Source organism: Callospermophilus lateralis, chromosome 7 (genome assembly GCF_048772815.1).
Source record: "Callospermophilus lateralis isolate mCalLat2 chromosome 7, mCalLat2.hap1, whole genome shotgun sequence".
Classification (NCBI taxonomy): domain Eukaryota; kingdom Metazoa; phylum Chordata; class Mammalia; order Rodentia; family Sciuridae; genus Callospermophilus; species Callospermophilus lateralis.
This window is the reverse complement of record NC_135311.1, coordinates 64418152-64442169: the sequence shown is the minus strand read 5'-3', so window position 1 is coordinate 64442169 and position 24018 is coordinate 64418152. Positions and strand designations below refer to the sequence as shown.

The 24018-nt window shown below is 44.0% G+C and overlaps 1 protein-coding gene across 1 annotated transcript in view; it reads left to right on the top strand.

Annotated features, from left to right (window-relative positions):
- Positions 1-24018, top strand: part of LOC143404358 (rho GTPase-activating protein 29-like) — a 93113-nt gene that overhangs the window by 10735 nt on the left and 58360 nt on the right. Inside the window, exon 6 of the mRNA XM_076862547.1 lies at positions 19653-19911. Within this exon, the coding sequence (XP_076718662.1) occupies positions 19653-19911 (259 nt within the window). The remainder of the gene's footprint in view (positions 1-19652; positions 19912-24018) is intronic.

Here is a 24018-nt window from a genome sequence, read left to right as displayed (position 1 = left end):
TGCCCTTTCTTCCTCACGCACTTTATCTCTCAGGTAGTGCAAATTTACTCAGCATCCTCTCTGTGCCTAGACTGCATGACACTAAACGGAGATTTGTGCAATGGTCTGTGGTCAGTCCCAACTTTCAAATGCAGAGGATCCTTGGGATAGTGAGCAAAATGAAGGCAAGACACTTCTTCCTTTGCCTTTCATCTGGTAAAGAATTCTCTCTCTTGGCTCTGCTTGGAAAGCCAAGAAGGAATTGCCCACAGGCGGGTGCCTTCCCGAAGCAGATGTGTCGGTTCTTCTCATCCATCCGCCTCTGCCTCAGGACTCAGAAACTTGTCTCTTCTCTCTTCTTCCTGTGCTCATCTCATCAGACCCTCTGCCCTGGCTCTGGCCTCTTCCTGGTTTATTGCCACAAACCTTTCTTTGGTTTTCCTCTCTTCCTTGAGTTATTGTTCTCTGCACTCTTAGAGAAAGCTGGCCCCTTCCCTGACCCTGCCCCTTCATACAGTTTGTTCATCACAGCTTGTGATGATATGCTGTTGGTGTCCCCAGATGCAGGAAGCATCTTTGAATGCCGGCATTGGCATGCAATCCTGGAGAGGTCACTGTCTCACTTAATGTTCCTCCTCTTCTCACCATACAGATATCTCTTATCTCAAACTAGGGTAATTACTGGGACCCCTTGGGGGCGGGTCTTCTCTGGGGTTGAGGAAGAGAGGTAACCATGGGAGGGGCCATAAATTTTAGTTCCCAGACCATTGCATAAATATGGAATGTTTCCATCTCAAGTTCACTCCTGATTTTATTCAGTTCACAACAATTATTCCAGCAGCTGCAGTCCCACCCCATTAGTGCTTTGGAAACCGGTGCTTGCTGGGTAGGGGGGCAATGTCTGTCTGTTTATGTGTTGGCAGTGGGCAAGTAGGAGGACAGGACATAAGAGATCTATCTAGGACACTCCATGGGTGACCTTGGGCAGGCCAAAGAAACTTATTTTTCAGTTCTGGGTAGCTCAGGCACAGCAGTATCCCAGCCCCACCACTTCCTTCCAGCCATGCCAGGGTGAGTGCTCCATTACTCTGGGTGAGAGTGTGGGGTTCCTTTTACTCTGCTTGTATCACAGAGGTCACTGCTTGCCATTCAAGGGTGTGTGTGTTTGTGTGTGTGTGTGTGAACAGGCATGGGAGTTGAGATTGTCTTGTTGGAGAATGGAGATAGGGAAATGGTTCGAGAGAGGAAAAGGAGATAAATACTGACACCATAATGAGTTTTCCCCAAGGAAAATGAGATGTTGGCGGGGGGGGTGAGGGGGATGTACAATGTCAGAGACCCAGGGGAAAAGTGGAATGTACGTTCAATTGCATATTTGAAATAATTCTACAAAGACATTTTCTTACTGCAAGGAAAAGAAGAGTAATTCTGGTGTGTGATCCTCCCTGAAGATGGTACATGGGTAAGCAAATCTAAGTCTAAATGAGGGAGTTTCAATGAGAACAGCCTCATTGAAAGGGATTTTTGCTGGGAGTTTAGAGGGGGTGAGAGAAGAGATCAGCATCTGCCTCAGCCTAGGTGTTCTGGGTGCTCCTTGGCACATGTATTCCTTAGAGCAGGACTTTCTTATATCTCTGTGGCCCCTGCAGGGAAGAACAGATTTTGTCTTTTCCAGAAGTGATTACCTTGCAATCATATTTCTGCATGAGAAGTCAGTGTCTGCAGGGGAAACTACCAGTGATTCTAACAGATGAGTACCAAATCAGATCCAGCTAGCTGGACCCTGGGGCAGAGAAAGGGACTGAATGGGAACCAGAGACAGAGCCCAGCTCTGGATGTAGACTGCCTACCTTTCCCAATTGGAGCTCTGTTTTCCTCCAGGATCTCTACTCCTACCTTCCCCTTTTAAAAAACTTCCCAGGCTAGGGCTGGAGCTGATGGACAGCAGGTACCCACTGATTTCGGGGAGGGGTTAGGGTGGGGGTCAGTCTGCTCAGAGGGGGCTGCCAGTATTCTCCAGGGGCACAGGCTCTGCCCAGGACATGGTCTAAGAAGGCTGGCCCCCTTTTGACATTCTGTTCCTTGTTACTTGTCTCTCATCCAAACTTGTTCCTTCCTCCTCACCCCAAGTAGATTCATTAGTGTCTTGGAGATGAGGACCATTCTGAGGGAGGGACTGTGTGGCTTCTTTTTTTTTTAAGATGGCTAATTAACAGATGGGCAAGGAAGCTATTAGGATGCTGTAGATGCAGTTGGTAAAGTCAGAGATGTTCAGGGCCCTCCCACTGCCGCACAGGGATGGAAGAGAGGAAGGGAAGTGGGCAGGGGAGGGATGCTTAGGGCGGTGGGGAGACAAGCTGCAGTGGATATCATCAGGAAACAGTGAAAGTATTAGGAGTCCACTCGTCAACAGAGTCCTTCATCTTTGATTTCCCTGCTTATTTCTAGAGGAAGTCAAGGGAATACTTTGTTTTACTCTTTCTCCCTCCAGAAATTAAATACAAACCCCAAGGAGCTGTTTTCCCTTGTAGGTCACATAACTGCAGAAACAGTATCATAGTGCTGGCTGATTTGTGAGGAAACTCTTCCTGGGTGCTTGGGCGATGAATTGTCAAATCCACGCCAACACTTGATTTTTGGAGGTACTGTGGGCTCCCTATAGTGAATTGATCTAAACAGTCAGTTTGTTTTTTTTTTGTTTTTGTTTTTGTTTTACTTCAAATATAGTAATTGGAAGGAAAGGATAAAAAAAAAGTGTATTGCCTTGGACTGAAGGTCTTAGCCTTGTGTGTTTTTCTTGAGTTTTTTTTTTTTAAATGCATGTAGGGAAAGCTGGGAAATTGTGGAAGGATTTGAGAAGGCTTAGAGAGGAGGGATTAGGGGAAGGATTGCAGGAAGACAGAAAGATGCAAAGATAGCAGAGAGAGGAAAGCCATTGAGGGAGCAGTTGATGGCCAACACTAATGGAACCAAGCGGCATTGCCCAGACTTACCCACGGGCTTGATTTTGTCCTGATTCTTGCATATACACGGACATGGATGCATTAGTTCAACAAATGAGCTCTGCTCACCTGGCACAGGCAAGATGAGTTTCAAACTGTAACATGTAACACATACCATGCACACACTGTTCAAAAACATCCAGACTTTGACAGTCCTCACTTGTCACCTTGCCCACTGTCTTCATATTAATTTCTCACCCTGTCCCAAGCCGAGAAGGCCTCCATATCTGTCCCTTTTCACCCTCCTCCAACCCTACCCAAGACTCAGATGCACATTCATTTCGGGGAATCTGCTGCTAAGATACCAAGAGCTTACCCACAGTTCTAGTCTGCAAAGACACAGGTAGCAAAAAAAAAAAAAGAAAATTCGAATTCATTGTTTTCAACCAATTTTAATGAGACATTGCAGTGACTGTGCAGTTGATTCAAATCAATTGTGCAGGAAGCAGTGGTTAAGACGGCTGCAAAAGTGAGCTGACTGAAAGAGGTTAATTCACTAGCCTCAGACAGACATGCCTACGGATCTGGAATAAAAGGAAACTATACCCAAAGAAGCTTCATCCTTCGAGTTCTACTGCATGATTTCCCCAAGGCTGGCAGGATTGCATTCAGAACTTAACTTCTTGGTTTCTTTCTAGAGCCAGGGAGAAACCCCTCCCACATGTTCGAACTAGCACCCCATGCTGGGGTTTGGGGGACCACCAACCTCTCTTCTTCCCTGCCATCCTTCACCCAGTCAAAATCCTGCATAATCTATGTTTGAAATGATCATGGACTCCAGTGAATTTTGCTTTACAATTTCAGTTAGATTCCTTTCTATATATATCCTGCAGAACCACAAAATTATGGCTTGAACTTATGAATGTATAGGTGTCTCAGATTGGTGGCGGAGCGGGGGGCTCTGATGGCATCTAGGAGGGCCTAGGTTATGTTCATTTTGTACATACATTCTGTTTTTGATTTTCTTTTCTCTTTTCTCTACCTTGAGGAAATCCAACCCATTATTTTTTTTTCCTGAGTCACGTTTATGACCTCACATTGCTAGTGTTTTTCTTTGCAGATACTGTAGATAGAGAAAGAGATAAATAGGAGGTTTTACCAGCAAATCTTATCCAGGACAGGTTGTTAACTTTCTCTATTCCTTTTTTTTTTTTTAAGTTCTAGAAGCAAAATCAACATCTTATGGGAAAGCAGGGTAGGACCTTCTATAATTCTGTCATTCATTACAGAATTGTGGAATAATTATTGCAGGCAATTCATTTAAATTAACTTGCTAATTTTATAAGTTAGGCAAGTGAAAACCAGAGAGTCTAGGTTCCAATGCCAAGTAATGCCTTGGACTGAAGGTCTTAGCCTTCTCGCCATCCTATGGCAGTGTGTGTGTGTGTGTGTGTGTGTGTCTCTCTAAGTGAGACTTCAGGGTCATCCTGCAGAATGGTTCCCTATATGCATAAATAGCTCTGTGAGCCACAGGAGCACAATTCCTGATGCTGATTGCTCCCTTCTGAGCTCTGGACTAAGAAACCTCACACTAAAGAAGGTTCCCCAGCCAGTGAATAAGTGATCTTGGACTCAAAGCCAGAGCTCCTGTCTGAGGCCCATGCTCAACCTGAGGTTCTCCAGTGAAAATCTATTTTGCTTTACTTTGTACATGATTCTTAGTCATCACCAAATTACTTTAGGATACTTGAAGATGTGGGTGACAACCTTCTCCGTCCCCCCATTCCCCACTCCCATGTCTTTAGCTCTGCCTAGTACAGTGTTCCATCCACTAAAATGATTTCCACTGATCCTCCCTGGTTGTTGGCAGTTTCTTTCCATTCTTTTCCAAAGGGCAATAACCTGATCTAAGCATAAGCCTTTAATAAGATCTGAGTAATGCAGACCATTGAAGAAGGAAAATACAGCACCAGCCAAGGGTGGGTAGGGGTGGGTGGACCAGGGCAGGGAGTTACTCAGTAACACTGTGGGTACAAATCTATATTTTAAAATGCAAGCTGTGGATGCTTCTGCTATCTCTGAGAGAGAAGTAGAAATGTTGAGACCTACAGATCAATGAGGTTCAACTTTATCAATGGTAAGGGATTTCTCACTGTCCTATGGCAGCTTGTGTGTGTGTGTGTGTATGTGTGTGTGTATAAGTGAGACTTCAGGGTCATCCTCCAGAATGGTTCCCTATATGCATAAGTAGCTCTGTGAGCACAATTCCGGTTCCCTTCTGAGCCTTGGACTAAGAAACCCACACTAAAGAACCTAGCCATTTGGGCCCCATCATTACATGAAATGAATCTTGGTGGTATTTAGTTTGGGGATTTGGCCTGTGATGTGCCCAAATCTTCCTTTGAAAGAACTAGGATGTCTGAAATATGATATGTCAAGAGTTTTGTAATGTTTTGAATAACCAATAAAAAAAAAAGAACTAGGATGTCCATATCCTAATGTGTTGTCTTTCCAAGAAATCACCTTGGGAGACCACACGCTGATTCTTCTCCTGAAAATGGTTCTACAGAACCTCCCTTGGAAGTACTTGGAGAGTCCACAGTGTGTCATTTTGACTTTCTGTAATTGTAGCATATTTTTTATCCTCCTGGGGGTAGATTCGATTCTCGTAAGCAGTAATAAGTCATGGGCTGAGGTTGATGAATGAAAGAGGTGATCAGAAAATCAAGAGTGCCTCTGGTAATGAGACCTGTTCTCTGAGGCACTGTCTCAGCTGGGACTGAAGACAGGAGCCCAGAAGAGGCATTCGGAGCGTAATGAAAGGCAGCCTCCCACACGGGAGGGCCCAACATCCCAGTGACCACATTGAAGGGGCTGCTCGCAATGCGGAAAGATAATTATTGCCCTGTTAGAAAACTGCTTCATGTTATATCAATGTGTTGGACAAGCAGTGGGGTAGTTGGGAAGAGAGGACAAAAGGAAAGATGTGGATATGCATCAAACATTTCAAATAACTGCCCAGAAAGAGTGAAAAAAAAAAAAGACTGTCCCACATTTCTGCATAAGATATAGGCAGATGGCTCAATTTAGCTTCTTACTTTAATTCTGAGGGTAAAGGGACCCAGATTCATTGGGATGCATGCAGAGAGCAGGCATGGAGTCAGAGCCCCTGTTCGCTGTAGCCCTCCCTCTCTCCATCCCAGAGCCATCGCCTCTGTAATTCTGCATTTAGGTGGGGGTCACTGCTTGGACCAGACAACCACAGACAAAATGGAAAGGATTGAAACCCAGGGAGATGAGGCTGTCAGCGAGCATTGCTGATAGATTCCTAAAGTGCATTGATCATACCTTCCTCTTCCCACAACCTCCAAATGTACATCCATAGAATGGGATTGATCCCAGAAATGGAGCTAGAAGAGGTAGGCTGAGTACAGGGCAGGTGACAAGGGATCACTGGATTTAGCATTTGCAGGTGGGGGGACCATCTTTGCAGCCTTTGCCACCTCTGTGAGTTGCTGGTATCCCCTCATCTCTGGGGTTAGGGGATGGCGAGGGTACTTGCATTACTCCTATGGTCCCACTGCACCCCCCCGCACTCCCTAGATGTCTCTTTTGGATGCTCTGGAGAGAGTCAGTCTTGCTGTGAATCTGGAAAGCCCCCCTCAACTATGCTTGAGTGTCTGGAATGTGGGAGTTCAGTCTCCAAGGAGCTTACACAACCCCATCGTCTCTGCCACCCCCCAAAACTGAAGGACTTGAGGTCTCAGTCAGATGAGGTATCTAGGAAGTGGGAACACTTCTGAGAGCCGTTCTTAAGGACTCACTCTGTACCAGGCACCCTGTCCCATACTCAACCTATACAGTCTCACTTCATTCTTCCACCACCCCTCTGAGTAGAGAGACCCATTTCATAGGTGAGTAAAGGGACTCAGAGAGGCTTAGTAACTTGCCTAGATCACAGAGTACCTTTCCTATATCCGTCTTCCTTTGTCATCTGACGGGCAGCTGGCTCTCATCTTCCTGGATGGAAAGGGGTTAGTGATGCCCAGATTACTTAAGAAAGTAAAGTCCCATCTGTCTGTGCCCTGGGGGATAGGTTGTCACAGTAAAGGACAAAAGCATCAATGACCTCCCTTCCAGCATACTGCAGACAGGGTTAGTGATATCTACATACTGCTTACAGGGCACCAGGGTGCCCAGGGGAGTGCTCAGGCTCTTCTTTCAAGGATGGATTATATTGACTCAGAATGGTGAAGCCGTACCCAGATACATAAAAAACCCCCAAATAAACCTTGATGTTAATTGGGTGGGGGAGCAAAAACCCCTTTATGCTGTTGAAAGAAACCCTGGGCAATTCCGCGTGAGTTCTAGCTCCTGAGAATAGTGAGTGGTGTTCAGGGAAGGGAGAAAAGATGCTATTTGGGGAGAGAGGATGGACCTCAGGCCATTCCCAGTTTTAATTACTAAGGCATACAGCTCACAAACAAGTCCATTTATCACAATCTCTCCCCTTCCCGCCCCATTAATAGCATCTCATGCTGTACATAGAAGATGTAGCATTTAAGCCAGCCTACTTCTAGTGACTCACTCTTGCCCTGTGTCTCTGTGTATTTTGTTCTCAAGTCCTGTTTCCTAATGGACTGGAGACAAAGAAGGAATCTGGACGTACTAGAATGGCCCTGTGTTTTCTCTCCAGTAGTCAAAGTCCACTCCAGTTATCATAGGGCAGTGGCCAGAGCTGGGCCCACATTGCATCTCAACCCCAGAGGCACCTGAGCAGAGGGCTCACCTCTGCTGGGACCCGTTTTGCTAGCCTTCCTGTCCCAGGAGCCCAGGGTTCCTGAGCAGCAGGCTCAGGCTCCTCTCCTGCTTACTGCCTCATGCCTGTTTCTAACCAGAGGAACAGCGCAGCCTTGGATCCTCTTTGCCCTGTGCCCCTGTCCCCAATCTCCAGACCCACAGGAGCTGGAGTTCCAGAGAGGCTCTGGTTGGCCAGAGCCTTGGCTCTGTGCCCTGATATTTGGGAGAGGAGTTGAGTTGTTGCTTTCAGGCTTCACAAATACTCATTATTCCTTGCTTTGTTGGCATTTAGTCTCATATAGTGTTCCCATTAGCTTCGGCATTAAAGTCTCATTACTTAGGACACCTGTCCTCTGGACATATTCCTTGTCCCTCGGCCAGCTGTCCTCTTCTGGGAAGTATGTTTGGTACCCAGGCACTTCCTCCCCTCGCTGCTCCAGTGAGGAGGAATTTGAATGCCGGACTGGGCTGTTAATTTTCAGTGACATCTGACAGCTTGTACCAGAACCCAGGCATCCTCTTCTTTTTGAGGTCCTGAGAATCTGGCTAGGGGGTCGGACAGGTTAGGGCCTAAACCTCAAAGAAGCTGAGAAAGGAATTGTCATGAGAATTGTTTTCTGCCCCAGTCCTAGATCATGCTGGGTGCTGTCAGTCTGGGATTTTGGGGCAGCTTGGTTGGAACATGAGAGAGGCTCATGTTAACTTGCCTCCCTGAGACCCTGATCCTATTCCAGAACAAGGGGAAGAATGTGGATTCCCGCTTCCCCTCTGGACTAAGAGTTGGCTTTCTCTGACCTTTTTTACGGCATCCCGAGAAAGGTAGCTGAAGTTTTCCAAGAATAAAATCCCACAGGTTTGGAAAAGTGTCTACACATTGGGAAGTAACCCAGCTTTTCTGTGCTCCTTTAAGCCACCACCAGCTTCTGCCCCACCTCCATACCAGTACCTCCTTCCCCAACCACAGCATTTGCAAAGAAGAATGTTGGGTCTTTGAGCAAAGGATCTGTCGCCTCTCTCTCTTTTAAGTCACATCATTAAAATGTTTCTCCTTGTTACTTCCAGTGTTGCATCCACTGCTGCTTCTTCTCCATCTGTCCTTCTTTTGATTCCTGTTCACTTCTGACTTCTTTTCCTCCGTCTCCCTTCGGCTCTCCTTCTTAAACTTTTCCAGATGTAACTTCATTAAACTGCATCCATTCAGATGTTACAAATTCAGAATTTATCCAAATTGAACCTGGACGAAGTGGCTCTTGTCTTTTCTCACTCTGATGAGAAACAGTGATGAACAGATTAATAGCTGAGACAAGACTGCAAAAAAAATGTGCAGGGGACATACACCATGGAGAGGGACAGATTGTTTCCAAGCAGACTAGGTAGACAGTTGGCATGCTGATGACAGTGCATTCCTATCTATTCAATGAAGTAGCCCTTCCTCCAAAGATCTGCTTTTATTTTATTTTGTTTTAGTCTGTGAAATCCTGCAACGGCTCAAAGAACAATGAAAATGCATTTCCTTTCAATGGTTTATGATTTCGATGCCTGTTTCATTGGCTGGGATTAGCCTACCCCCATTTCTATAGAATTGGTGATGCTTGACTATAAGGCTGCTTTAAGTTCCCTTTTGAATTCCCTCTGGGGGCTCCCTCTAATTTTCCCCTCTTCTTGTTTCTTTTCTTGTTTTATATCCCTGTTGTTTGAGAATCCAACAACCCTCTCTTTAGGTTTTGAGAATTAATGTTGTGAATCACTGCCACAGCCTCAGGGGTCTCTTCATTTGACCGCAAGAATGGTCAGCTGTGCCTGAGAAGACAGAGGTCTAGAGTCAGACTTGGGACAACTTGCCTGGCTTCTGGGTGATAAGAAGATGAGAAGATTTTTTTTTTTTTTTCCTTTTTTTGGTACTTCCTCAATAGCCTCAGCAGCCTGAATTAAGTCACTGCCCCCAACCCTAGTGTTGGGGCCAGTGGCACTTAGCTAGTGCCCTTACCCCTTTCTCTCCCTTCATCTGCTTCTGTGCCTTTGAGGGTCATCTCCAGAGACATTTAGCAATATCTCATTTTTGTAGGTTGCCATTCATCTTCTCCTGCCATAGTCCACTTCCTGTAAGCTGAGATAGGAAGCCGTCTGATCTCAAATGTGTCACTTTTTCTCCTCATGAGCTTGGTGAATCGCCCAGGACCTTTGGGTCTGACGTAGAGGCCATGAGATGTGGCTGTGTGTTCTTCTCTGGTCCATTCTGATCTTTGCACCCCCTAGAGATCCTGGAAGAGAGTCCACCTCTGCACTTACAGGGGCAACAGCCCAAGTGTGGGAGAAAATACACTTTCCTTGCACGCTCCAGTGGGTTAAGAATATTATCTGCAAATGGCCTCATGAGGGTGTCTGGTTCTAACATGCTAAACTCTTAGAATCTCTATGGAAAGAGAATTGTGAGGCCTTTCAGTGCATCTTCCTCTGGGCACCCTTCCTCTTGCGTACAGCAACGTCCATGCCCCTACCCCAGAGAGAGGGTCTTGTCTATTATTGGAAGCAATTCTAGTTGATTTTTACCAGGTGCCCAAACTGACTCCTTTGGCATAGGATCCACTCAACAGAATCATCCAGAGGGATGTATCTTCTCTTCTGCAAGCCAGCAGACCATCTTGACAATCGCAGTCAACGCCCCTTCAGCATTCCCTTCTTTTAAATCAATGTTCCTATGTTTGTGTCTGTCTTCAGGAGACATGATTTGAAGTCTTCCTATCTATGCAGAGGCCATTCACCTAGAAATTGGGTTGCCCAGAAGATGTGGGCCTCGGAAACTCAAATTAAATGATCTGGAAATTTCTTCTGGGAAACTGCTTGGTCTCCCCCCCGGTGGAAACAACTCTTCTCGGTGGCAGGGATCCCTCTCTCCCACCACTAGGACTAGAGGAGAAGAGCATCGGCCTATTTAGTTCACACCTGTGTTCTAGTGTCCAGATCAGTGCCTGGTGTAATAAATATGAGTGAAGTGACTAAATGAATTAAAGTGGCTAGAATTTGGGGTGGCTATTTTTTTATGCCACACCCTTCTGATGGGGTGGTGTAAACGTGAACTTTGGAGACCATGGAAATGACAGTAATGCTTATACTTATATTAAAGAAGGAAGAAAGAAAAGGAGAGTGGTGGGGGGAGGAAAGAAGGAAAGAAAGAAAGAAGAAAAGCTAGAAAAGGGAATGAAGGAAAAAATAAATAACTGAATCCTTTACCAAAGAGGTTTGACGTGGTTGCTCTCCTGCATTGTAGCAGAATCCTGATTTGTTTCACTGACAATATGTTATTTTATTTGCTTTTCAGTAGATCTTCATCTTGATGCTTCCTTGCATACTCTTGGAAGCACCATCCATGATGCCCTAGGTGAAAGACCCACAGAGACACTCTTTTTACTCCTGGCAGTCCAAGTCCAAGTTCAGGGTACGGCGAAAACTGGTGTGTGACCATATGGAGTCACATCCTTCGCCTGAGTGGAACATGTGGGCTGTGGGTGGTCCCTTCCAAGATGACCATGGCCACAGACTTGTGCCACATGGCTCAAGACTTTTGCCAACTTGGCATCATCAAGTTGGTCCCCAAGACTTCTCTCTTCCTCCTGTGCTTTGTTTGTGGTCCCAAAGGCCGAGGCTGTGTAGACATTGAGAGGTTGTATTGGGATTTATTTATTAGTCAAATATTTATATAGTGCTTCCTCGATGCCAGGCTCTGTTCTAAGTGCTTTACAAATATTAACTCATTTAGTCTTCATGATAACCCTATGACATTATTTTTTTCCTTATTATTTTTGCCTTAATTTTTTTTTTCAATGAGGAAACAGAGTCATGGGGCCCTTCGGTAGCTAATGGTCACTAATGTATTAAGTGGCCCGTGTTCCAACTTTGGCACTGCAGCCTCCAGAATCCCAGTGCTTAGACTTCAGGTTTTTCTGCCTCGTGTTTTACTTCTCTGTAGATTTAAGGTCTGTGCACTTAGCCAAACAAAACAAAACAAAACTAAAGACAGAACCAATAATACAAAAGTAGCAGCAGCGACCCATTTGTACCTCACATGCAGGTGCATTTATTAACTCATCCATCACCTGCCCAGTCATGTGGCTCCACTAACAAATCTTGGTAGCATTTTTTTTTTTATTTGCTCACTTTTAAATGGTAGGCTACCGTCGACACATTCAGAGGTTTGATTCATTCTCAAACAATCCAAATATTTCTAAAAAATTGTGGTTCTGGGTACACTTTCATCTGATTCCTGAAGTCAGGAATGCTACTTGGAAGGAACGGCAGTCACAGGGGATTCATGTGGATTCTCTACTGAGCTCCTGGCTGGTCATCTCTCTACAGCCCCAGGATAGACAGTCACTGGGATGGAGCAAATAGTCCTGCTTGCTTGAAAAAGCAAAATGAGCAGGCCGTGGCTTCCCTCCCTGAGTCCTGTGATGTTTATTGGCTGTGATGAATTCCGATTGTGCTGGGGACAACTCAGACCTGCAGAACAGCTCAGTGCAGATGCATAGACATTGTTAACACAACAAATGAGATCTCCACATCCATTCTGAGCCTCTCTGTATGAGGAGAGCTGTCTTGTGCACACACAAAGCCAGCAGCTGTGTTTTTCAAGTGGACTGTGAGAGAACTGGGAATAGGGGGAACTAAATTAAGCCATTCTCCTTGGTCCGTGTTTATTAAAAATATATTCACTTCAATTGTCAGGAGTGCATATTTTAGAGAATAAAAGCACTCTGACTGTCCAGTAGATAATCTTGAAGATGTGGTCAAAGAAAACCCCAGCTGTTCCTCAACTTCAATGTCAAGTAAGAACTCAATTATCTAGGATTCAAATAACTAGAATTCTTTTTTTTTTTAAACTGGAATAAAATGTTCAAGCTCTACTTCTAAGAAAAATACAAAAGAAGCCCCTATCAGAGATTTACTCAAGAAAAAAAAAATCCAGAATCAACTTCCATGATCTGTCCTGCAGCTATTAAATTAATAGTTCAATTTCCTAGTCGGTCTACATTTTATTTAGCTGTTCTCTGTAAAGGGTGCAAAAAATTAGACTGATGGTCCTCTCATGAAGAACTCTTTATTCTTAAAAAAAGAATTAATTATATTCAGTATACACTACTTAATTAGACACGAATGTTTTTAGAAAATTCTTCAAAGCCAAGAGAGTTCTCATTAGTCCTTAGGAGTAGGAACATAAGCCAGAATAACTTATTCATGTAATAGTTCATCTGTTTGGCTTTTTATTGTACCTATCCAGCAACATAAATTTCTTCCTTCTTCCCCTGAAAAAGAGGAAGGGTATGATTAGGGGTCTAAAGTATCCAGTTTGCCTTGCTCTTGGCACAGAACAAGTTACCGAACAATAGCTGAGCTTATTTTTCTCCCTTCTGCAGCATTAATATAGCTCAGAAATCCAGGAACATGGCAGAAGCCAAAGTCTGGTTTCCATGTGCTCCACTTGAGTGAGCAGCAGTATTCATGGGGTCCTCAAGGACAGCATTCTAATTGAAGCAAAAAAAGACTGACCAGGTGAACTCAGGGGCTCCAGGATCCTCATTTGTTCTTTGGAGACCTAAATTTTTCCTAGCTACACGGTGAGTCAAGACTGGGACAAAAAAATTCCAAGTTTTTAATTTGGTGCTCCTTGGTCCCATTTCTTTTCAAATCTGGAAATTCCACGAAGGCCAGGAACTATGGGGTGGAGGGGGAGAGGTGGGAAGATCATGGTTCTAGCTCCTCATTCAGGCCTCATGCAGAGCAAGGGTCTAGTGAACTCTATTGGTGTTCTATTCAGAATATCATTTGACAAAAAGGTTGACTGCTAAAATAGTGTAAAACGTTTCAAATCTGTTGATGTTAGTGACTCACAAAGATGAATAGAACGGAACAGTTGAGCTGTGGCTGAGTTCTTAGATCTGGGTAGATTTTTCCACTAAAGATTGAACACTCTCTAAAATCTTGTTCAGAGACTGTTACAGGAACACAGGAGTTGAAAAAACAAAGGTGATTAAGTGAATGGAAGGATGGATGGATGGATGGATGGATGGGTAAATAGGTGGGTGGGAAGATGGGTGGATGGATGAAAGGATAGAGGATGGATAGGTGGGTGGGCAGATGGGTGGGTGGCTGGATGGATGAATGAGTAGATAGATGGATGGATAAGTGGGTGGGTGGGTGAGTGGATTGGAGGATGGATGGGTGGATGAATAAATGGATGTATGGATGTGTGGGTGGATGAATTTGTAAATGGATAGATGGATGAATGGTTGGATAGATGAATGGATGCATGGGTGGGTGGGTGGATGGATAAGTAAGAAGATGTATGGGTGGATGTATAGGTAAGTAGGTAGATGGATGGATAGATGGGTGGATGGATAGGTAAGTAGATGGATGGGTGGATAGATGGGTGGATGAATAGGTAAGTAGGTGGATGGGTGGATAGATGGATGCGTAATCTACTGGTAAATAGTCCCTGGACTTTAGCTATCTATATTTGAAATCTGGTGACACCTTTTACTAGCTATGTTACCTTGGGCAAGATATCAAACCTCTCAGAGTCTTAGTTTTTCCATCAGTGAAGTGGGGAAATGGCATCTATCATATAAAAATGTACTGAGGATTACAGGATATAGTGCATGTTAGACTTTGGTCCAGTAGCTGGCACATAGTGATCCATCAGTAAATAATAGTCTTTAATTTCCCAAGCAGGAAAGACTATGAAGGAAAGTGATGAGCGAAGTTTTGTTGATTTTCCTGTTAAAGAAATTCATTTGCCATTTTGAGCAAGATTTCCTGTCTTGAGTTCAGGGCACAGCATGTCAGAATGCCAACAGAGTTTGGTCCTTACAGGAGACAACTAGGCACTTAAGGAAATCTAAACACGTTTTCCTTTCTTTGGGACCATGGACAACATTACACAAGGCTTTAAGCAAATAAACAACGGATCTTGCCTTGAACCGCTCATCTGTTAATTGTTTCTCCATGCTCAAATATTAGTTGGCATTTGCTAAATGATCAGGCCCAGCTGGAGAGACAGGGAGAAATCATTAAAGCCGAGGCTTCTTGGGAAAGTGAGATGTATGTAAGAGGCAGTCCCAAATGCACACAAGGGTGCCTGGCTCAAGTCGGAAGCCCTGTATTTAAATTTCTGTTCCATCATGTTTGAGTTCTGAAATTAGTCTGAACCTCAGTTCCTTGTTAAAAATTGAGAATGATAATAGCTCCAAAGGTCGCAGGGTTAGAAGGAATCACATGGGGCAAGGCAGGTGGACACATTTAGAAATTGCTAAGTGCTATTCAAAGGTAAGATGGTCTTTCCATGATCCAGATGATTAATGCACAATACTGCGAATGAAAAAAGGAAGAAAAACGAAAATCCTCAGGCCTGAACGACCAGAATGACTTTATTTTTTTCCCCCTTGGTCAGGTTTGCTGCCCAATTCATTTACTCTCCCTGGCTCACTACACATCAGAGAGAGCCAAGGAAGACATATGCAGGAGGGAACAGCAGACCCAGGCAAGCATTCAGATGATTCAGGCAAAAGAATTCGTTTGTTTGATAAATTAGATGTTGCAGTAAAAGTGGCCTACAGGGGAGGGGCTTAGCTCAAATTGCTAAATTGGGCACATCTGTAATCATCATGGGAGGGTAACAGGCGGTTCCTGGGTGGGGTGGGGTGGCTCGCTGCTTGCTGCTTTGCTGGAGCACATAGCTGACAGCCTTGTCCCCATTCCCTCCCATGGCCATCTCTGTGTATGTCTCTCTCTGAATTTCTTTTCCTCCGAACATCTCTCTCTAGCCTCCTCTTCCAACTCTGAATGTCTCTCTCTTGAATCGTTTTTCCATCTCTGATTTTCCCTTTGATTTTCTGCTTTCTATTTTCTCTCCTGTTATATTTCTACCTGGTCATTTCTCTCTCTCTCTCTCTGACTTAACCTTAAGGTTTCTGGTCTCTTTCCTCTTCCTCTCCCTTTTTCTTGCTGCAAGTTTCTGACTGTCTCTTTCTCTCTCCATCTGTTGGGCTCCCTCTCCCATGTGCCTTGTTTCTCCCCGCACCTGTTTCCTTTCCTGTCTTTTTGTCTGTCTCTGTCTGTCTGTCTGTCACTGCCTACCCACCCCCCGCCCCCCACCAGAAAGCTGCTTGCCCACTCACAAAATCTGCTTCTTTGTTCCTCCGTGACCAATTTTTCTTTCCTCTGGTGAGGAAAGTAGCTCAGGCCTTAACCCATTTCCTCCGGCGTATCCCAATTAATTAGGTGAGACCCGGGATCGCACATTTCAGAATTAGAAGAATATTTATTGAGTTCCCTGGAGAGAATTGGATGGAAGATGGCAAGGAACCAGAGCAAGCAGGGAGGTCACTGAGCTCAGGGGATGGGACTGGGAACTGCTGTCAAGAGGGGCATGAGGACTGCCTTTCTAATTGCCGGAGGGCACTGGGAAAGGTCAGATCTTGGAGGACTATTTAGCAGTAGGTAAGGAACCAGGATCATTTCCTTGGTCACCATGCTAGTCCTTGGAACCACACACGATAGGGTCCCTGGCTTCAGACAGCCTTCCTAGCCGCCTTAAGAAGCACATTTTTTTTTTTCCAGTACCTACCCTTGGCTCTGCTGCCCAGCTCAGCCTCAGCCCAAGGGGCATCCAAAGTCTTCTCTCAAGTTATTTGCTTCCGTGGTATGGTCAAGAGACATTTAGAAACAGCCTAACTACAACCCAGAGTTTTGACTCATTGTCTGCTAAACATACCAGATCTAAATCCACTTGGGATGCACCTCGCCTGCTGGTCTTCAGGAAAGTACTGGAGGCCTGAATGGTGCCTATATCCTGCAGATGGTTTCCCAGAATTTCCCCATGTTGGGAAAAGGAACCTCAGGTTGACAAATATCTTCTCTGGTGGTTCCTGTTTGGCCAGTGAGCCCTGGAGCCACTCCTATGAAACTGCCATTTAAATTGTCCCTGTGGATGAAAGTATGCTGGGCAGAAAGCCCTTCAAGGCTGGGAATAGGGATCCCCTTCTTCCTTTCTTTACGTTATGGCTGTGTGGGTACCAAGACTTGAGGGATAGTGATGATCCAAACAGACAGGGCTGCCCTTCTTCAGGACACTTAGGTTAGTGTCTCTTGACACTCTGTGTCCCCTGGAGCCCACCCTGGTGTTCATTCTTTTTATGGGCTGCTCAGTAGATGTTTGTGGACCTGAATTGCATTAATGATAAACACCCAGCTCACAGAGTACTGAGTGGATGTTAATCAGAGTTTCTCAACTTCACCACTAAGGACATTTCAGACTTGATAATTCTTTGTCATGAGGCCTGACCTGTGCATTGCAGGATATTGAACAGCCATCACTGGCCTCCACCCATCAGAAGCCAGTAGCACTTCCCTCCTCAGTCATGACTATCCAAAATGTTTCCAGACATGGCTGAATGTCCCTGCAGGAGTTGGAAAATCACCCTGATTGAGAACCACTGGTGCAGGTTCACCGTGACTGCCCAAAGGGAATGGGTCCAACCCCATGATTCCATTCTCCTTCATTGCACCAGAGAAGTAGGAGTCTTTCTAAGAACTCGGGAGGCCAGAAAAAGAAGAAGACTTTTGCGGGGGAAGTGTCTTTATTGAGATATCATTTACCTACCGTAAAAGTCATGCTTCAATTTTAAAGTGTAGAGCAAAAAAGCCAGATAATGCCAAGTGTTGACAGGATGTAGAGCAATAGGAATCTTCATACTCGGCTGCTGGAAATGTAAAATTATGCAGACCCTTCAACTGCATTATCTGGGCTTCTTGGTTGAATTTGAATGGGTATCACGGTGCGACTCTGATTTGCATTTCCCTAGTGATCAATGATGCTGAGTTACTTCTTATATTTACTTTCTTTGAAGAAATGCCTGTTTAAATACTTTGCCCATTTTAAAATTGAGGTATTTGGGTCTTTTTTTTAAAATCATTAAGTGTAAGATTTCTTTGTGGATTCTGAACACAAGTCTCTTATCAGATATGTTTTGCAAATGCTTTCTCCTGTTGTATGATTTGCCTTTCATCTTCTTGATGGTCTCCTCTGATGCACAAATATTTTAAATTCATCTATTTATTCTTTGGCTGCTTGTACTTTCAGTGTCATATCTAAGAAGTCATTGCCAAGTTTGAGAAGTGGCAAAGATATACTCCTATATTTTTTTCTAAGAATTTATAAGTTTAAGACTAATATTTAGGTGTATGATCTATTTCCAAGTGACTTTTGCATATCGTGTGATATAATGGTCAACTTGATTCTTTTGTGGGTGGAAATCTACTTGTCCCAGGACCATGTTTTGAAAAAAAAGCTGTTCTTTCTCCACCGAATGCTCCTGTCACTCTAACTGAAAATGAATCAACCGTAGATATATAAGTTTACTTTTACCCTTTCAATTTTATTCCATTGGCCTGTATGCCTATCATAACTTAAAGTTCACTGATGTTTTTAATGACCAAAAGGTGGTAGGAATAATTAATTCAATAATTAGAAGAGTGAAGGAACCAAGTCTTCTTGCATAGATGTGTGATTTAAAAAGATAAAGTTGTCAAATTTTAGAATCCAGAGGGAAAAAGTAGTTAAAATTCAGTTTGGTATTTGCCTCAAGGTTCATGACTGATCAGGGGCAGAGCTGGGATTGGAACCCAAACCTCTTGACGGTCCAGGGCAATAATTGTTCTCATTCCTGGGCACGGAAGGTCAGCTCTCTAGGTGTGAACCCTGGGTTTGCTTGATTTCCTTTCCCAGAGCAGTGAGATTCTGCGTTCTCCCTGACTACTTGGTCCACAGTAGTGAATGGGGGGTGGTGGCATGTGTCTGCTCTTTCCTTGACAGGCTGAGAGAAAAGAAAGCCAGCAAGGGGAAAGCATTTGGAAAATCCCAAATTGCTATATAAATGCCACTAAATGATAAGATTGCCACCTGGATGCTCTTTGAGGAAGGTTCAGCATGTCACAGGCATCATAATGGAAGGAAACAATTCACTCCCAGACGTGTCTTTCAACGGCTGTGGCTGTCACTCCCTGAGAGCGCAGAGTGTGGGAGCTGGACTCAGGTGCAAAGGGAAACTTGGGGTGGTCTGGGCACCCAGTTGGGGGAGCAATTTCCCCTAAATCCTGTAGAAGGATTTCTGTAGAAGGCAATAATGGAGTCCTATCTACTTCTGTCTCTGCAGCGACTGGGGCATGCTGAGTCCTCAATAAATGCATGTTTGGTTGTTGATGTCAGATGTTGTGTAAACAGAACCTGCTTTCTCTGGTTACTGAGACTTCTGCAGAAGGGTGGTCTCTCCCTCTCTGGCAGAGTCTGTGTGTATGTGTCTCTTTCTCCCTGTATGTTTTTTTCCTATGTTTGTAATTTCTCCCTTCCTTAAACTCCATTTGCCTTTGCTGTCTACACCATCATGTATTCTGATATTTACCTTTTTATCTTTGCATTCTGGCTTTGCTATTAAATTGCACCTTTTTTTTTTTTTTTTTTTTTGACTCCAGGGGTTGTGTGTTGTACTTATTTGGGTCACCAGTATTTAGTACGGGCTACTCGGTGTATGTGTGTTTTTTTAGATGGGGAGGTTGGTCCCTCGATAACTAGTAACCTGCTGCTGAATTTGAGGCCAGGGGTGTCAGCCCTTTCCTGTAGGGCTTTCCGCCGACCAACTGCTGTGTCTGATGTAGGTGGGTATCGGGGGAACCAGGATTTTGAAAAGTCTGAGTTCACAGATGTGAAATGAATGAAAGAGAGAGAGAGAGAGAGAGAGAAACAAACTATAATCATAGCCTGTTAGTGTCTGTACCCACAGGCATGGCAACCTCTGCCCTGTGTCCCCACTGAGACCAACACCAGATAAAGCTATGACTATTGAGAACTGAATGCCATATCTCTGTCTGTTCCTCCTACAGGTCCGTGAATCAAAAGGCCTATGGAAGGAAGCCAGCGACCTTTGGGGTTGTGCACACCTGCTCAGAGAATCTCATTGTGTGATCTCTTCCTTGTTTAGGGCTCTGGCTGACATCTTAAGACAACAGGGATCAATCCCCATAGCACACTGTGAAAGAGAAACTATCTTGGCTATCGATACCTCTCCCAAAGAGAACACTCTGGTCAGATCATCCTCCAAAAACCACTACACCCCTGTGCATACTGCCAAGCAGACCCCAGGTATGTGAGAGCTGATTACTTGAATCCTTGCTGAGAATGTGGCGAAATTTTGGTGATGTTCCTGTTCTGGTGCAGCAGGTCATGCGGGATTGCGCAATGAAGGATACCCCAGTGGACAGACAGCCTTGTGAAAGAGATTGGGGACTGTCTTCCTGGGAAAGGTTTGTTATGAGAGAGACCACTGCCAGCCAGTGTCTGGACCCAACAAGGGCTGGTGACTTGGGGCATCTGCAAGTTATTGAGAGGCTGGAATAAATCTCTTAAGTGAAAGGTGGCTTGGAGCAGACATGGTGGAGTGGAGGGAGGACACACATTGGAGCAGACATGGTGGAGTGGCTGGGAGGTTTGTGCTGCCTGGGATCCTGGGTACGTAACAAGAAAGTCTGCATCCAGAGGCAGAGCTTCCTCAACTGTTAGAATCTCAGAGAGTTCTTCCTGAGAGGAATAATATCGTCTGTATTTTAGGGTGATCCTTTCCTGTGAGCTATAGACTTCTTTGATAAAGAGCTCTCAGAGAAAAATGCAATACAGTTGTCTTTTGGTGTCTGTGGGAAATTGATTCCAGGACCCAATAAGACACCAAATTTTCATACTCAAGTCTCTTAGTATGAATGACATAGTATTATATCTAATTTATACCGTCCTCCTGTGTACCTCAAATCATTCGATTACCAATAACACCTAATATAATGTAAATGCTATAGAAATACCATGTTGTTTAGAGAATGACGACAGTTTTAGTAAAGATACAGTTTTTTAAAAAGAGTTTTGATTAATGGTAGAATCTTGTTGCGTAGAGTGTTGCAGTTGGACGCAGAACCTGTGGATATGGAGGACAGACTGTACTTTCTACTTTTTTACTTGATCATCATTGTAACGCTATGAAGGGAACTGGGTAGGTCTTCTTTTCCTTGTCTTGTGGATCAATCAATGAAACTCAAGGAAATTTTCGTGACTTGAGCAAAGTCAAGGTATAAACAATTATAAAAACATTAGTAATATAACCTAAATATGTACTGGGCTCTTGCCCAGTGCCAGGGTCATGCTGAGCATTTTCCATTTGTTTTCTTATTTATTTGTCACAACAATTTTAGAAGTACTTGTACCATCTTCATTCTGAGAAGTGGCAAAGTTAGGGAACTTTCCCAAGGCCAACATGATCAGTAAGAAAGAAAACCAGGGTTTAAACCAAAGCAAATAGCTAAGAACAGTCTGGATTGGAAAAACCACCATGTCCTTACCCAGCTGGGGACAGGAATGAAAGATCTCTGAGTGCAAATATCCTTAAAAGTACATCTTGAGAAGTCACATCTCACTGTGAACATTACCAGTGCTAGGTCACTGATCCCAGTCCCAGACACAACTTTTACTTGGGTGCTTGGATCTGGAACTTTTACACCTGCCACCTGTAGAGGTTTTCAAGGGGTCTGAACTAAACCTACAATAAGGATAGACAGCCACTAGGTGGCGATATGAGTGTCCAAGTCCAAAACTTGTCAGAGAGGGACTTATGAGATCAAACTCATTCTTTAACTTCTTAAACTTATTAAGTCATATTTGCCTTTAAGGTAGTATTCTTAAGTCTTTTGAGCATTCTGATAAAAGCTAAGGACATTCTCCCTTGAAAATATACATATGCATATGAATAATACATATTCATCCAGTAGTTGTGTAGGATTTAAGGGGATTCACAGACTCCCTCCAAAGTTAGAAGTCCCAATTTTAAAGGTGAAGATGAGTGATCCGCCTTTGCATAAAGTCTAGGATGCATTTTCAGCCTTAATAGCCTAGATTCTTGAAATGGAAGCAATAGAAAAGGAGTCTTGGCAAAAAAAAAAAAACCCGTCTGGAACAGTGGTCACCTATCTGGTTGTGTGTTAGAAACAGCAAGAGAGTCCTTAAAAATACAAGCTCCTCAAATTAATCAGAATTCCCAGGCAGTGGAGCTGACACCAGTATTTTTGAAAATCTCCTCGAGGTGATTCTAACCTGCAGCCAGGGTGAAAAATCCCTTATCCAGATGGATTCCTTCATAACCTGAGTGAAGACTCTGAATGCCAGTGATCCTCAATTTGGCTCACATTAGAGTCACCTGCAGAGCTTGAAGCATTAGGGATGACTGTGTCCTTCTCTCCAATATCATGATTTCATAGGTGTGAGGATGTTGTCTGATCATGGGAGTGGGTGAGGTTTCAAGCTTTCCTGAACGTGAGCCACGTTTAAGAATCAGTGGATTTGGGAAATTGCCTAAAGGTGCCATTCTAACCAATCCTTACTGTCGTTGATGTTGATCACTCTGGATTCTAACCTTGATCATCTCCCCAGCTTTGAGGAAGGTGTTCTTTTTGGTGGTGGTTGTTTTGTTTTTCCAAAGATGCATCATTTGAAGTCAATCTCTTCTAGGGCCTTGTTTGAGATTCTGCAACTTCAGGTCACTTTGGCATCCATCAACAGCGCCCATGGTTATTTATCCTAACCCTTCCATTCAGTTTTCCTCTTTCTCATTTACAAGCGCCAGTTCCCAACCACTGAATCCAGGCTGATTAAGTGGACACTCTTGATTTGCCCTTAAATGCCCTTCTCTGGGCAGGAAGTTTTGTCATTTCTTCTGGTTTCCACATGCACACTCTCACTTTTAGTGAGCTAAAGAGAATAGCTTACAGTCCAATGATTCACTTCTATGTTTAAAAAAAAAAAAAAAATCCCTCCCTGTTTTTCTCAAATTATGACTTTCCACTTTGCTTTTCAGGATGGGAATGGTTTCCCTGGCCCAGAAAGCATTCTCAGTGGTGAAACCGAAATGTAAAAAGCAATTTCACAACAAGTTACATCTTCCATATCTTATAACAGACACAATGCTTTCCCAAATAGCTGCTATCCTTTGCCACACAATATCGCAAATTTGAGCTCAAGTTTTAAACATAACTTTGGATACATGTTCAAAGTGGAAATTTACTGTGATTTTGCACTCATCAAATCAACCAACCACCAACTGTAGTAAAGTGGCAAGAGATCTTAGGGGGATATTAAGAAAGATCCAGAAATACCAGGAGGCATCAGAGCACATGACTGGCTTTGCTGCTCAAAATGTGTTGGTGGACTGGCTGCATTAGCATCACCCAGGAGAGCCTCGGGCCTTTAAGATGGTAGTCTTAAATCTTTTCAGCATCTGAAAAAAGCTAAAGACATTCTTCCTTGAAAATGTACATATACATAATGAGGTGAGATTCTACCTCACCTGCTGAATGAGAGTTTGCATCTTAGTGAACTCATCTGACAGAGTTTGAGAAGCTAGTAAGAGCGTGGGCTGGGTTTGGGCTTTGGTACTTTCATTGTGCATGCTATCCTGGTCTTCTGGGTTTCCTGGCCTGCCATTGAGACCACTGACTCTTGCTTCCTAGAGTCATTTTATGGGTAGAAAGAGTTAAACCAAGCAGATCTTTTAAAATAGGTCCCTGCCTATAGCAAACACTCACTGTTGGCCATGATCAGGATGTGGAAGTCTATCCACAGTTTCTGGCAAAGGAGTCAAGTGAATAAGGAAAACAAAGACATCTTGCACTGGTGTTCTGAGATCACACAAGGTCCACAGAGTTGTGTCTGGGATGATAGCCCGTGGGACTCTAGTTTCTTGTGCTTATCTCCTGCATGAGGCTCATCCTCTGGGAATGAATGTGGTTTGGGAGCCAACTTGGTCAGGGTTTTGAACACTGAAAGCACATGTTTGTTTGGTTTTGAGAAGTGGAATGAGAGTCCTGCAGGAATAACAAAAGTAATGATAACCTAAGTAGCACAAGTACTATGCATTGAGTACCTAGGATGTACTGGATGCTCTGCTAGGTACCTGGTACCCAGAATATTTCTTAGCTGTGGAAACTCATTATCTACATTGGCAGAAAGATCCTCTTCCTTGACCTAGGAGTCCAATTCATCCAGGATACCCTTCCCCAACTTTAAAGGGAGCATCATAATGGTCACTTACTTGGACATAGAAAACCGGTGAAGCCTATCTCCATTCTCCACTTCTCAAACGTGGCTGTCTGTAGGCCCTTGCTACTCAAACTTTTGCCCATGAGCCAACAACAACTCTCTCATGGGAGTCGTTTG